The 13,612-nt window shown below is 49.3% G+C and overlaps 1 protein-coding gene across 3 annotated transcripts in view; it reads right to left on the bottom strand.

Annotated features, from left to right (window-relative positions):
* The window catches only part of LOC133345109 (BAI1-associated protein 3-like), a 51,839-nt gene that overhangs the window by 14,702 nt on the left and 23,525 nt on the right, over window positions 1-13,612 (bottom strand). The window contains exons 10-20 of one of the 3 annotated variants that reach the window (XM_061555592.1): window positions 12,477-12,577; window positions 11,802-11,907; window positions 10,363-10,490; window positions 9,191-9,272; window positions 8,958-9,011; window positions 7,603-7,700; window positions 4,814-4,865; window positions 3,807-3,964; window positions 2,531-2,660; window positions 1,031-1,174; window positions 19-123 (exon numbers count right to left, since the gene is read on the bottom strand). In XM_061555592.1, coding sequence (XP_061411576.1) covers window positions 19-123; window positions 1,031-1,174; window positions 2,531-2,660; window positions 3,807-3,964; window positions 4,814-4,865; window positions 7,603-7,700; window positions 8,958-9,011; window positions 9,191-9,272; window positions 10,363-10,490; window positions 11,802-11,907; window positions 12,477-12,577 — 1,158 coding nt within the window. The remainder of the gene's footprint in view (window positions 1-18; window positions 124-1,030; window positions 1,175-2,530; window positions 2,661-3,806; window positions 3,965-4,813; window positions 4,866-7,602; window positions 7,701-8,957; window positions 9,012-9,190; window positions 9,273-10,362; window positions 10,491-11,801; window positions 11,908-12,476; window positions 12,578-13,612) is intronic. The other 2 variants (XM_061555610.1, XM_061555601.1) reach the window with 2 other exon arrangements.

The raw sequence follows: 13,612 nt of genomic DNA, 5'->3' as shown, positions 1-13,612 counted from the left end.
GTGAAACGGATGTGAAACCTTTGCAGACATCACGAAGACTTGTCCGTTTCCACCGCTGAAACCTTCTGCGACCAGTCGCGCCCTCATCAAAGTCACGTAACTGACGCTGGCATCGCAGATCTCCTGTTGTGATCAAAGGATGAGGAGCATTATCTCCTAACCTCAACAAGGCTCGCAACCGCACACTCAAAGAAGCATGTGTTCACGCTTTAAATAACTCGGAGTTCAAGGCAATGTCGCTAAATTCGGTCAGTCGTAACAAAGAGATCTTGTGGCACACGTGTAAGTCAAGCATCCGAATAGTCAACCCAAGCTCAGAGCCAGTGGTTCTCAACCCACTGGTTGCACCGCATGCTGTGGCATGGTTACCGTGCAGAAAAAGTAATTGAACTGTGCACGGGGAACGTCAGTGCCACGTTTTGGCGACAATAAAAGAAAAAAATCCCCCGTATAGCCTTAACAGACTGTAGGGGCAAGTGCTGTGAGCGCGCACCTATAAAGGCCGGCACGGCACACGAGGGGGTGGGTGACCAGCACCACGCTCGGCCGTGTTTGTCTTCCTAGTGGTGATGTTTACCCACTGCACCAGGTCCTCATTTGAGGCTGAGTCGACCTAGGGGAGGCCCATGCTCGTTTGAAATAATCGTTACTTGGTGTTGGCCGTGAGTGGGAATTGAATTCGGCACGCCGGGTTCGAAGCGCAGCACGCTAACCGCTACACTTCCGCTGCCCACACAAAAATCTGAATCCGAATTTTGTTTTACATCACCTTAACAGAAAGTTCGAGCAAGTGTTGTTCGCGAGTAGCACCTATGAAGGCCGGCACGGCACACAAAGCCAGCACCACGCCTGGCCGCCTTTGTCTCTACAGTGGCGGTGTTTACACTTCGCACCAGGTACTCATTTGAGGCTGAGTCGACTTATGGGAGGCCCAGGACTGGTTCAGTTAATCGTCACTGGTGTTGGACTTGAGCGGTAATCGAACTCGGGTCGCCGGGTTCACAGCGCAGCGTGCCAACTGCGAACATACCTCAATGAGTTTGCAGACAAGCATGCTAGTGATGTCCGGGTCAGGCCACGCAAGTTTCACCCAGAAATCTCGCATGGCGACGAACCACGTCAGCAAATCGTGTGCTGACGAGCTGTGTCTCACCGCAGGGTGATCCCGCATGAGCTGAAAACACGGGAGGACACGCGGGTTCAGTTTACAGCCCGGATCTTTGCACCAGGCAGCGCGTTTGCAGACTATACCCATCCCTGAATCGCAGCGGCCCTCACGATACCCCCGTCATATAAGGAATCTAACGCATAACAAGCATACTAACCGGAATCGTTACGAACCCTTTCCCGCTCCGAGACGTCTGCAAGTTGCGGGGTGGGTGTCCCGTTCACCGCCGAACCTCGGAGCGCGCGAGCGGCTCGGCGTTAATCTTATTTAGAGCGGCGTAGCAGCGCCGTTGTTACGCTGTACTCACCGCAGAGAACTGTAGTGACCCGACTGTCACACTCTACGATAGCTGACGCCAAGGTGTGCCACACGCCCTCCCACATGGCCTTGTACTTCCGATTCTGTACCGATGACATACACACATGTACGTCAACAGAACAGAATCGGAAGAAAAACCGATGACGTACACATGTCATCGGAATGGGAAAGGCTTAACTGGTTAGTATGCAGTCATGACAATGAGGTATCTAATCTCATGCTTCACAACTCAAGAATTAGGGTGCAACAACTAGAGACATAAAACTAGAAACAATTGTTTTATTTTACCAGGTAAGCTCCACTGAGCTGCGACGACAGGGATGTTATACAGCGCAGATCTTGGCTACAATCATGGTTAAACTAAACTACTCAAACTACCTTATTTTACCAGGAAAGGCCCACTGAGCTATACAGCTCTTTTTTAGAAGCGACCTGGCCACAAATGATAGCTCAACAAAGTGGCTTATCACGTGAAATTTATTAGAAGCCAAATACTTAATTGAATCCAAAGTATGAGCACAGTATGCACAAGCTGGCACGCACAGGTGGCGAAGCTGATGGACAGCATTGCCCAGGCCGCGTCAAAACACCGGCGGCAACGCGGGCATAATCGAGGGAGCGAGTGAGCTGCTCAATTTCGGTTCCTGAAGAAGCTTCCAGAAAACAGTGTGAAACGTCGGGCACACACGGCGGAACAAGCCGAAGACAGGGTCATCAGGGCCGAAAGCGCGAGGTTCAGGAAGACTGGTCCAGAAAGACTGTGCTCTGAGCCAGGAGGGTTGGGACCAAGAAGGCAGCAAGGGTCAGCGTGGAGTGTGGGAGCTCATTGTGGTGGGAGTCCCTGCCTTCCAGGTAAGGAGAAAACGTGGTGAGAGGTTCAGAGCATGGAGATCTAGAAGGATAGTTGCTCCAGACGATTCCTCATTATTTGCATCGGCTACCTCTGGAGTGCCGTACTGCGTGCGGTAAACCTTAGCACTTCAAAGCCAACCTTCGATGCCAGCGTACAAAGGGGAATTTTGACCCAACGCGTCAAGAACTTACGTTGTCCTTTTCCAAGGCATTTCTCACAATGCTCTCCGTTTTCCAGTGAACGGTTTTGGCCCAGGCATTGATGGCCCCAAGAAACCACTCGTGGAAGGAGGCGAGGGGCTGCGGCTGATCCTTGAGTGTCCTGCAACACAAAGACAAACACAGTCGATTTGCGATTATTTGGGGGGGAGGGCACCCCTCGCCGTTTGAGTTCACATTCCCTTACGGCGTGGCTCGTCAAATCCCTTAGCTGAGGTGGCCAGAACGTTGATAAAACCGACACCCATTTGAGTCACAACCTGCGCACCTAAAACAACACCTCCGATTAGCACGGTGGCTACGTACGGTGCAAAAGAAGTTCAACATACATACATGTAGGATACACCTATGCATTTATTTGGTGCTAACATGCCTTCTTGTCAGAGCAGCTTACAACACACTCCAGAAAATACAAAGCACGAAGGGCACAGCAGAGAATGGTGAAATTACGAAAATAGCAATGAGGCAATACCAGACTGAACATGGAATATGTACGTACATGTGTTTGACTTCTTTCCCAGCCAACCGTGCTAACCGGAGGTGCGGAGGAAGGACAACAAACTAAAAAAAACATCCAGTTCTAAAGAAATCAGTTTTCAATCTAGATCATTTAAAGGTGCATAGCTCCAGCGGCTTCCTCATATCGGAAGGAACAGCGTTCCAGACGGCCGCATCTGAAAGCGCGTGATGCGGTGATGTATGATGTCCAGCCAAAAGCCGCTGCTACGAGGAAACTGGAGTTCGCTTGATGGGGTTTATGCTCCTTGACGAGATCAGCAAGGTATTGTGGTGTAATGGTTCGCACACCGGGCTTGCAATACCGAGGTCGCCGGTGCGATTCCATCTCCCGGCGTGGCAGTTGAAACAACGGAGCAGCTTTTTTTAACCCCCCCCCTCCCCCCACCCACCACCTCCCACTGCCTCTGTCCACCCGAGTGGTATAAATGGGCGCACCACAAATCATTGCTCGGCAGGTCGCGTGTGGTGGAGTAAAGGGTGGGCACTCCCACCTCTTCGAAGACGGCTGGCTAGCATGGAAGAGAGGGCCACAATACCCTCCAGAGGGGCTCTTTCTACGGATACTCCGATTAGCAAGGTTGGCTATGTACGGCGTGAAAGAAGTTCGTAAGCTGCCTCTCGGAGAAGCCCTTCCACCAGCAGTGGGTTGCACCTAAAACGTGAATGCCATAGCACACCGTATCATCTGCAGTGACCTGCGCATCAACAAAAAGTGTCCTCGCCCCCTTACCGATCCAGTCTCTTGTTAACGGCCTGCAGCGAGATGTAGAGGCTGTGCATCGCGCTGGCGAGGTCCTTCTCCTTCTTGCACCTGTCCCCCACGCTCTCGTCCGCCTTCTCCCACACGGTTTGCGTCTCCTCCGCGGACCTCCTGATGTCCTGCGCCAGCTGCACGCGCCCGGCGCGCAGGTTCCAGTGTGAGCAGCGGGTGCGCGCGCGCGTGCCCGTCTCACGCCGTCGCCGCCGCCGGTGGAACTCCGCGATGGATGCAGTCAACGTTCAACGCGGCAGATGCAAACTCCTTGCACGTGCGTATGTGTGCGCGCGCGCGTGTGTGTCTGTCTGTTGTGGGGAGTGGTAGTGTAGTGGTTAGCGCACTGCGCTATGAACCTGGCGACCCGAGTTCGATTCCCGCTCACGGCCAACACCGGTGACAATTATCTGAACCAGTCATGGGCATCCCCTAGGTCGACTCAGCCTCAAATGAGTACCTGGCGCGGTGTGTAAACATCGCCACTGGGGAGAAAAAGGCGGCCGGGCGTGGGTTTGGCCACCCAACCCCTCGTGTGCCATGCCGGCCTTTATAGGAGCTCGCTAAAAGCACTTGCCTCAACATTCTGTTCAGGCTATACGCGGGATCTTTATCTTTGTGTGAGACTGTTCGCACGCGTGTGAGTGTCTGCGCGCGAGCTTTCCCCCAGCAAAATATGAGTCGTCAACAAGACTGTCGCGCGTCAGTGACGCATTGTTCATCCCCGCACGTGCACCGTGGTGTTATACAGAGTTAAACGATTGAATACGCGAATGTTGAACTTCTTTCGCACTGTGCGTAGCCAACTGCGCGAATCGCAGGCGCGAAACGGACACGGCAGTCGTGAGAAGGAATGAGTGAAAAATGCAAACGGTGAAACGTGCATTAAAAAACATATTTAGGCTGTCCGATTTTTTATAAAGCGGAACATCGATTGCAAACTTTGCAGACAGCACGCACGAATGTCTCTCTGGTGGGTCACCTACCATGGCCTCGATTTGTCTGCTCCACACAGCGCGGTAGTTCATGTACAACACCCTGCAACACAAGACGGGAAAACGTGCATCGTCGTCCGTGCGCAGCATACAGTCGTTTTACATTATCTTTTAACATTACCTATATCCAGAGTTTAAATCAGTTAAAAACCGGAATGCAAAAACCAGTGTTAAGTGTGCATTGTCCTGAACCTACATCGAACCAGAATATTTGTATGTTCTGTACTTCGGAGTGAAAACATAAAATAAACTCTGCGCTTACCAGTTAAAATGATAATTATATTGTACTGTTCTATGCAGATAAAATGATAAAGCTTTATGCATATAGAGACACACACAAAGACAAATGCACTGCACACAAATAGAGACAGGCAGACATGGAGACACAGACACACACGTGGAGACATATACGGATACACAAACAAAACATCAGCTGCCGTTTACCACTTCGTAGCAGTGATGTCACATAAAGCGTTTGAACCAGGCTAGGTGTACATTGTGGCCACGTGAAGTGTGGAAAGCTCGCTGGCAGGTCATGGGGCAGACCCAGGTGATATGGGTTGATCGACTGAGATGATTGGCTCGTTGTTGTGAGCGTCGCTTCTCCACCCTCCGCTGTTGCAACATATTTCACCAGCCTCCTCTATAGAATCCGATCTTGAAGGTAAGTCCACTCAGCTCCAGATCCTCCTGTACCACATTTGTCCATCTCTTCTCTAGTCTGTGCCATGCCTGTGTATCCCCCTCTATCTGGCCAAACAGACGCTGCTTGGTTGGGCATGTGGTGGCTGGGCATGCGGGCTACATGACCCAGCTAACACAACCTCGCCTGCCAAAGGACTTTGAGCTCTTTACACAATGCAGTCTGGTTAAACCCAGGATGGATTGCAGGCAGGTCAGCCTGAATTTTGCATTCTGGCGCAGATGTTCCCTTGAAAGAGGTCAACGTTTTGGCAAGCACAGAGAAGAAAGGGCACAACTGTGGCTGAGAACACCCAGAGCTTTGTATGGAGTGAGAGGCTATGTAGCTTTTAAAGCGTTATGTGGCCAATAAAAAGATAATGCCGCTCGACTGATTCAGAGGGAGACCTCCGGTGCCAAATCGGGATTAGTCACACTTCCCAGGAATGGAAACTCATCCACTCTCTCAACTGCCCAAATCACAGCTCTATTTTTGTGTCTATCAGGTACAAAGAGAGATAGAGATGAGGAGACACAGCCATGTCTTTGAAAAACAGCATGTTGATATATGCTTTGCAATGTCTCATGTGTCAATGGATTTTATTAAACGTATTGTATCTTCTTGGTTCTTTCGGTAAAGTCACGTAGAAGGGAAGTAATCAAATAATAAAAATAAAACATAATAAAATAATTCTCACGACGTTTCGGCCACAACGCAAGCAGCCGTCCTCAGGTGAAGAATGAAACACCACCAAGCTTCATTCTTTAAATCGAAATTTCAACGTATTGTACTTATATGATCAGTGATACTGCAGTATTAATACTGCAGTATTAGTACTGCAGTATTAATACTGCAGTACTAATACTGCAGTATTAACACTGCAGTACTAACACTGCAGTACTAATACTGCAGTACTAACACTGCAGTACTAATACTGCAGTACTAACACTGTAGTACTAACACTGCAGTACTAATACTGCAGTATTAATACTGCAGTATTAACACTGCAGTACTAACACTGTTAGTACTGCAGTACTAATACTGCAGTATTAGTACTGCAGTACTAACACTGCAGTACTAATACTGCAGTACTAACACTGCAGTACTAATACTGCAGTATTAGTACTGCAGTACTAACACTGCAGTACTAATACTGCAGTACTAATACTGCAGTACTAATACTGCAGTGTTAGTACTGCAGTACTAACACTGCAGTACTAATATTACAGCCACGTGGTAAGATAACTCATCCAACTCCTAGCACCGGAGAAGCCGGGTCATTAATTATTATTGTTAATTAATTCACAATTGTTAATTTCGAAAATATTTCACAATCGAATGTTAATGATTCACACCCAGGCTCTCATCGGCACTGCCACAGACATAAGCCACCCCAAAACATCGCCTCACTTCAGCTACACATATCTCTCAGTTTTTGTGTTTCTAGAAAGAAGCAGGTGAAAGGCGACTTCATCTTTGAGGAAGTCAGTGTGCCCAGAGTGTACCCCACCACACGCGCCTACCGATTGACTGCCGGGTGGACAGAAGCAGGGCGGGGGGGACGTTCGGAATCTCTGTCATACGAAGTGACGAGAAATGGATCGCAACTCCGGTGTGCTCACCAATTGCTCCACAGCAACAAATTTTACCACATAGTGACGTAGCAACGACAGTATCGGCTCAGGGGGTGCGGCAGTCAGTCAGGGTGGGGATCCCAATATTTGATTTGTCTCGCACGGTCGCACCGAGGCTATTATATAGCGCAGCGATTTATAGCCTGTTTGGATGAAAATAAAACATGGAACGTAAATGAAAGCATTTCCATAAAAATACATTTGCGTTTTAAGGAATTGTTGTTCTTTGACGCTGTTGTTGAAAACAAATCTCATGGTGGTTGTCAAGGGCCCCCCCCAACTCGTAGCTTTGGCCACCAGAGGGGGGGGGGCAAGGCACCCCCTGCATGCCCCACGCATGCAGGGGGTGCTCGTTACGCCACTTGCACTACACCTATAACCACCGATATTATTGGTCACCGGGTCACACCAATGCAATGCCCAGTAGCTTGCCATCCGCATCTCTGGTATCGAACGTCTGGTACCTGGTGAATACATTGTTGTACTTCTCCATGGTGCTGAGCTCCTTTTCGATAAGCTCACACAACTTGGCCATCGCCTGCATGAAGTCCTTCTTCTGATGCTGCAGACGGAACGACGGCACGGTGTTAGTCGGGAACACAACAGCGTGCGTGTTTGTTTTGACTATTTATGAAATTAACATTTTAATCGTCTGAACTGGCATGCGTCAAATGATGTGGCCAGGCTCAATGCAGTTGAGGAATTAGCTGAATCGCTTGAGAACCTGATTTATACACTGGTATCATCTTTTATTACTGAAAAGCAGGTGTAGAGCAGTAAAAGTATGTTTCATTTTTTATTGTTGTTCTGAATCTTGTTTACCCATAAATTCCTGAGTCTCCATATTCTTTTTCAGGAGGGTCCTTCGAAGTTTTTTTGGTTTATGCAGTTGGGGGTAATCGTGCCACTGTGTTATACCAATCCAGTAATTGGCGCCACGGTGGAGAGATGTTAACTGCCTCGCCTGGTATACAGGAGGTCGTGAGTTCGATCCCGACCCTGACGTCTGTATACAGTATTTGGGTTTGCATGTCCATCTCCCCGTGGTCGTGTGAATTTTTCACGAGGTCCTCCGGTTTGTCCCCTATATATTTAGAAATATGCACTTGAGTATTTGGCTGGAGTCAATTTCCACGTGCTAAGCCACTTCGTTGAGCTATTATTTGTGGCCAGGTCGCTTCTGAAAAAGAGATATATAGCTCAGTGCGCCTTTCCTGGTAAAGTAAAAAGTAAAAAAATTTGCAGCCAATTAATTTTATTTTTATTAATTTTAATTTCATTTTTTACCTACGTGACTTTACCGAAAGAACTAAGAGTATGAATCCTTGCAGTCACGAAAGCTTCAAATCTAGAATTAATCAGCACTGGGATGTTTTGGGTCAAAACCAGTTGCATCGTATGTTTTTAGCTATGGGAAGCAACCGGAGAATTCGGAGGAAACCCAGGCAGAACAGGAGGAGAACATACAAACTCCACACAGAGAGGCACCCGAGTCGGGGAACGAACCCACGAGCTTCCTGCTGTGAGGTGCAAGTGGTACCGCTGCTCCATCCTGCTGCCCAAGTGAGGCATCGTAGACGGATACATACGATAGGATAATAAGTAAACAACAATTACATAGACGAGTTGAGGTAGAGAATCAAGGACACACATTGATTGTATGGTGTATGTCGTCTCGACCAGTGGGGGCAGCCAATGAGTGGGGTGTTTCAGACCATTTGGACAGCAGTGGAGAAGGAGCCACATCGAGCCCAGTTTGACAGACAGTGGTTGTTTTCGGGAGAAGGTAGAAGGACAATAACCACAATTGTACAATTACCCGGAATATCTCACAGGTTTTCTTCTTGCTTGCGTACCACACATTGGCTCCCTCCTAAATCGCACACGTCGCACGCGGGAGACATTTCATGTAAAAAAAAAATGCACGCACTTAATCTTTTTTCCTCTCGAAAAGTTCATTCGAATACAGTTGATCTTCGCCAACGCCATTATAAGTTTCGCATTTGTGTCAAATAAATCACGATCAAAGTAATTTCGATTTGCGGAACGTACCATGATTTCCCGTTCAATGCTCTCCATTAGACATCTGGAATTCCCTTGAATAATCTTGGAATTGTTCATGTGCTCCAGTAGCCTGTCATAATCAGACAACAAACACACTGCTATGACAACGTGAAACTGATTTCTGACAAAGATCTTTTCTGTATCCATCCTGGCGGAAAAATTCTTCGTCACAAATCTTCTGCAATTTCACGACATCATCTTCATCTAAGTCAGAGGTCCCGTCATTGCACGGTGACGAACACCTGGATTTATCAATTCAAAACTCTGATCGTATAGCTCGTGCAGAGCAAAACAGATGCATTCAGTTTGCAAAGGGAACCAACAATGTCAATGCTTATTCAGTGGGAATGTTCCACTTTGGCAGGATCCAGTGGAAAGCCTCACGCCGAAAATGCTGCACGTTGCATTGTGACTATTTATTTAACCCAAGTCAAACATCACGTTAGTCGCGTCGCCTGGCCAATGAGACGGTTCACCACTTCGTGCGCTTTCAGATGCACTTATGCGGCCATCTGGAATGCTAAACTGATATTCGGAAACCACTGAAAATATGCACGTTTAAATGTAGTTTGAAAACTTAATTTATTTAGAATTGCTGTTTGTGTTTAGTTTATTGTCCTTCCCCCGCACCTCCGATTAGCGCGGTCGGCTATGTACGGTGCGAAAGAAGTTTAACATATAGTACATACATTCACTGAAGGGGTTTCCCGTGGATGTGGGCCTTAAAATACAACACACAATTAATATAAAAAAAATACGTAATGAAATGCATCAAGTGTCGTGCAAACGACTGAGACTGCTGTGCAGTTCAGTGAGGCTTCAGCTAGTGTGGAGTGTGTGCGTCTGTGCATGTTTCACCATGGGGAGTGGTCGTGTTGCGGTTAGAGCACTGCGCTATGAACCGGCGACCCGAGTTCGATTTCCGCCCATCACCGGTAACAATTTTCTGAATCGGTCCTGGGCCTCTACTAGGTCGACTCAGCCTCAAATTAGTACCTGGTGCGGTGTGTAAACATCGCTACTGGGGAAACAAAGGCGGTCGGGCGTGGTGCTGGCCACCCACCCCCTCGTGTGTCGTTCTGGCCTTTATAGGTGCTCGCTAACCGGACTTGCCCCTACAGTCTGTTAAGGCTACACGGGGGATCTTTGTCTCATTTCACCAGAGGGTTTCTTTCAGCTGCTTGAGAGCTTCCTTGGAGGAGTTGGGGAAGTGCTGTTCCAGTTGCTGCAGTGAGGCGAGACGCTGCTTCGTGAACTCCAGCACGACTTCCTTCAGCCCGTCGTTCTGCTAGGCGAGGTTAGAACAACAAGCTGCCCTTCATTCTGATGGCATTCTCACCTTTGGATTAATCACAATCAGAATATTCATTGATAATGCAGGAGGAATGCAATAAGCTATAAAGCTCTTTTTCACAGATGTCAAGTAGTGCACAGATGTTCAGTAAGACTTTTCCACCCCCTCGGGTGCAGTCCCATCATTCGATCCAACCCCAAATCCCACCGGTTGTAACCCCTAATAAATCGTGATACACAGACTCTGGCTGTCGCCTGATGATGCTGGTTGTAATTATTGGTGAAACGTCGTAATCGAATTGTAAATGTTGTGGGTTTACTCTCCAACACATCGGTGTGCTGTACTAGTGAAGTATCGGAATGACGGCAGGAAACCTCTTGACGGGTAGCACACTTTTTATTAAACCTTGACTTGTCACGATACAACGTGCTGTCACTATTCCTCACACTACACACACTTCACTGACACGTGTGGTCACTACCTCTCCCACTACACACTCCACTGACACGTGTAGTGACTATGGCTCACGCTGCATGCTCACACTGCATGCTCACACTACACTCCAGCCCCGTAACGTCCGTGGAGCCTACAGACCCACCCCAGCTTGGGCGTGGGTCACAACCTCTGGGTCCCGAGAGCCGGCCCTCACACGGACGTTCGGCCCCGGGTCCCAGGGTCCCGCCTCTGGGTCACACAGAGCCCCGGCCCTTACAAGGACAGCGGGACTAGGTGCCGCAGGGCCCTATCTCTTCTTCCGCCGTCTTCAGTCTTCGCTGGTCACCAACTCCCCGAGCGCCCGCGCGCACCGCCTTATATAGCCCTCTTGCGGACCGCGATGTGAGCGCCCACTAGTCGACCAATCACGGCGCGCTGTTCCTACGATCCGTTTTCCCAGCGCGTGTTACCACTACACAACCAATCGCCCCGCGCTGCCACACGATCACTCCCTGTCAGCGCGCGTCACCCACACACAGCCAATCACCACCACATAACCCATGACCCCGCGCTGCCCTGTGATCCCTCACCGTCAGCGCGCGTCACCGGCACACAGCCAATCACCACGCGCTGCCCCACGATCCCCACTGTCAGCGCGTATCACCACTACACTAGTAATGAATTGGCATATTTTGTTTACGTGACAAACCTTAGGAATTGGCTGTGTCGCGTGGTGGCGGGTTTAACGACACATATTCACGCGATCTAACCCAAAAACCTCTATTATTGAAAGAAAATACTTGGCTAAAACAAAAAATAGATTGCATTTCAGAACTACTTGTTATAGAACTGCCTGCTATGAGTACATACCTCTGTGCCATCTGTCCAAATATTCACAGTCCCTGTGAATAGGTCTTTAAAAAACTTGATGTCCAATGGTTTATTGTTATGTTGCTTCATATATACAGACCACTTCCTGCAAATAAAAATGTTAATATTGTGTTAATGAATTTTCTAGCATCTCGTAGACAGTGTGCATATTGTCATCCATAACTCAAAATAATTCTAACGTATTCACCAAAGAAGGCTCTGCTACTGCATTGAGATGTTTGGTAAAAATCAATGACACGGTATGTTTTTAATTCAGCTATGGGAAGGAGACCGGAGAGCCAAGAGAAAACCCATGCAGGGAATAGGGGGATAATGTACAAACTCCATGCAGGAAGGCACCTGAATCAAGAAGTGAACCCAGATCCTTCTTGCAGTGAGGCATGAGGATTGTGCAACCCTTGCCCCACCTCATCTCCCTCTAATGCTTAGCCCAGGGGTCTGGCAACCTGCAGCTCCGGCTCTTTAAGGACTGCTTCGTGACGTTATTTATTAAGGACCGTCATCTCGTATTTGCCACGTGCATTGCGGCTCTTGAATTAGGAAAAAAAAGTCTCTTCTAATTATTTTTGGTTGTCGACCATTGGGCTTGGCCTAACCGTTGAAGACAGCGAGCGGCGCCTCGGCGCGTTGTGTGGCGTGTGAGGGCACACGTACTGAGCGAGCATCTGCAAGGTCGGCAGGTCCGCTTGGCACCCGTAGAGCAGGAGGATGTCACTGGCTTCTTCGTTCAGCTTGCCGTCCCACAGGGGTTTCTGCTTAAAACCAGACAAAGATCCCCCTCGTAGCCTTAACAGACTTTTTGGGGCAAGTGCTGTGATCGAGCACCTATGAAGGTCGGCACAGCAACACGAGGGAGTGGGTGGCCAGCACCACGCCCGGCCGCCTTTGTCTCCCCAGTGGTGATGTTTACACACTACACCGGGAACTTATTTGAGGCTGTGTCGACCTAGGGGTGGCCCAGGACCAGTTTAGATAATCCATCACTGGTGTTGGCCGTGAGTGGGAATCAAACTCAGGTCGCCGGGTTCGGAGCGCAGCGCACGAACCACCGCACCACCGCACTGCTTACAACACACACGCACAGCCAGCATGCATGTGGTGAGCAATATTACCAAGTCCTCCTTGTATGTGAAGTACCGGTGAGGACGCTTGACACCGAGATGGAGGCACACGTGTATTTATTTTACAGTACAACAGTGGGCATATAACACTCGAGGGGTATTCGGCCCCCTCACCCGTATAACTAGGAATACACCCCTAGCTATCCCTGTCCTACCCCCGAGTCCTCCACTATGGGCTAGGGGAGGCTATCTGGCCTGACACTGGTAAGTCGGGCCCGGGAACCCGGGGTCCCAGACCAGCTCTTACAAGAGCACCGGCTCTGGCTTTCGGGACCACGCCGCTGGCTCAGTCCTGTTCGGCCCTGATAAGGACATCGAACTAGGGGAGTCCAGGGCTCTACCTAAGACGTCTTCAGTCTTCTCTGGTTAGCTTTTAACTGACTCCCGAGCCCTTTGATACATCCCCTTTTATACCCAACCCTTCCCTGAGGGGTGGGGCCCCGGGGGATCATAACGTTCGAACCAGCCCCCCCCAGGGTGCCTGGCTCGGACGTCGTAGAGGGCACCTCCCCGTGCACTTACGTAGCCCCGCCCACTGTGTTTGTTTGCCATAGGCTGCCATGCATAACGGCTCTCTCTCTAACACCCCTACATCACCCCCCCCCCACATAGCTTGCAGCCGTCCCGGCTGCCAATATACAAAAAAAATGACAATAAAAGTGCATTTAC

This window comes from Lethenteron reissneri, chromosome 3 (genome assembly GCF_015708825.2).
Source record: "Lethenteron reissneri isolate LAM-NWPU_2019-01 chromosome 3, ASM1570882v1, whole genome shotgun sequence".
Lineage (NCBI taxonomy): Eukaryota > Metazoa > Chordata > Hyperoartia > Petromyzontiformes > Petromyzontidae > Lethenteron > Lethenteron reissneri.
This window is presented reverse-complemented; position numbering and strand designations above follow the sequence as displayed.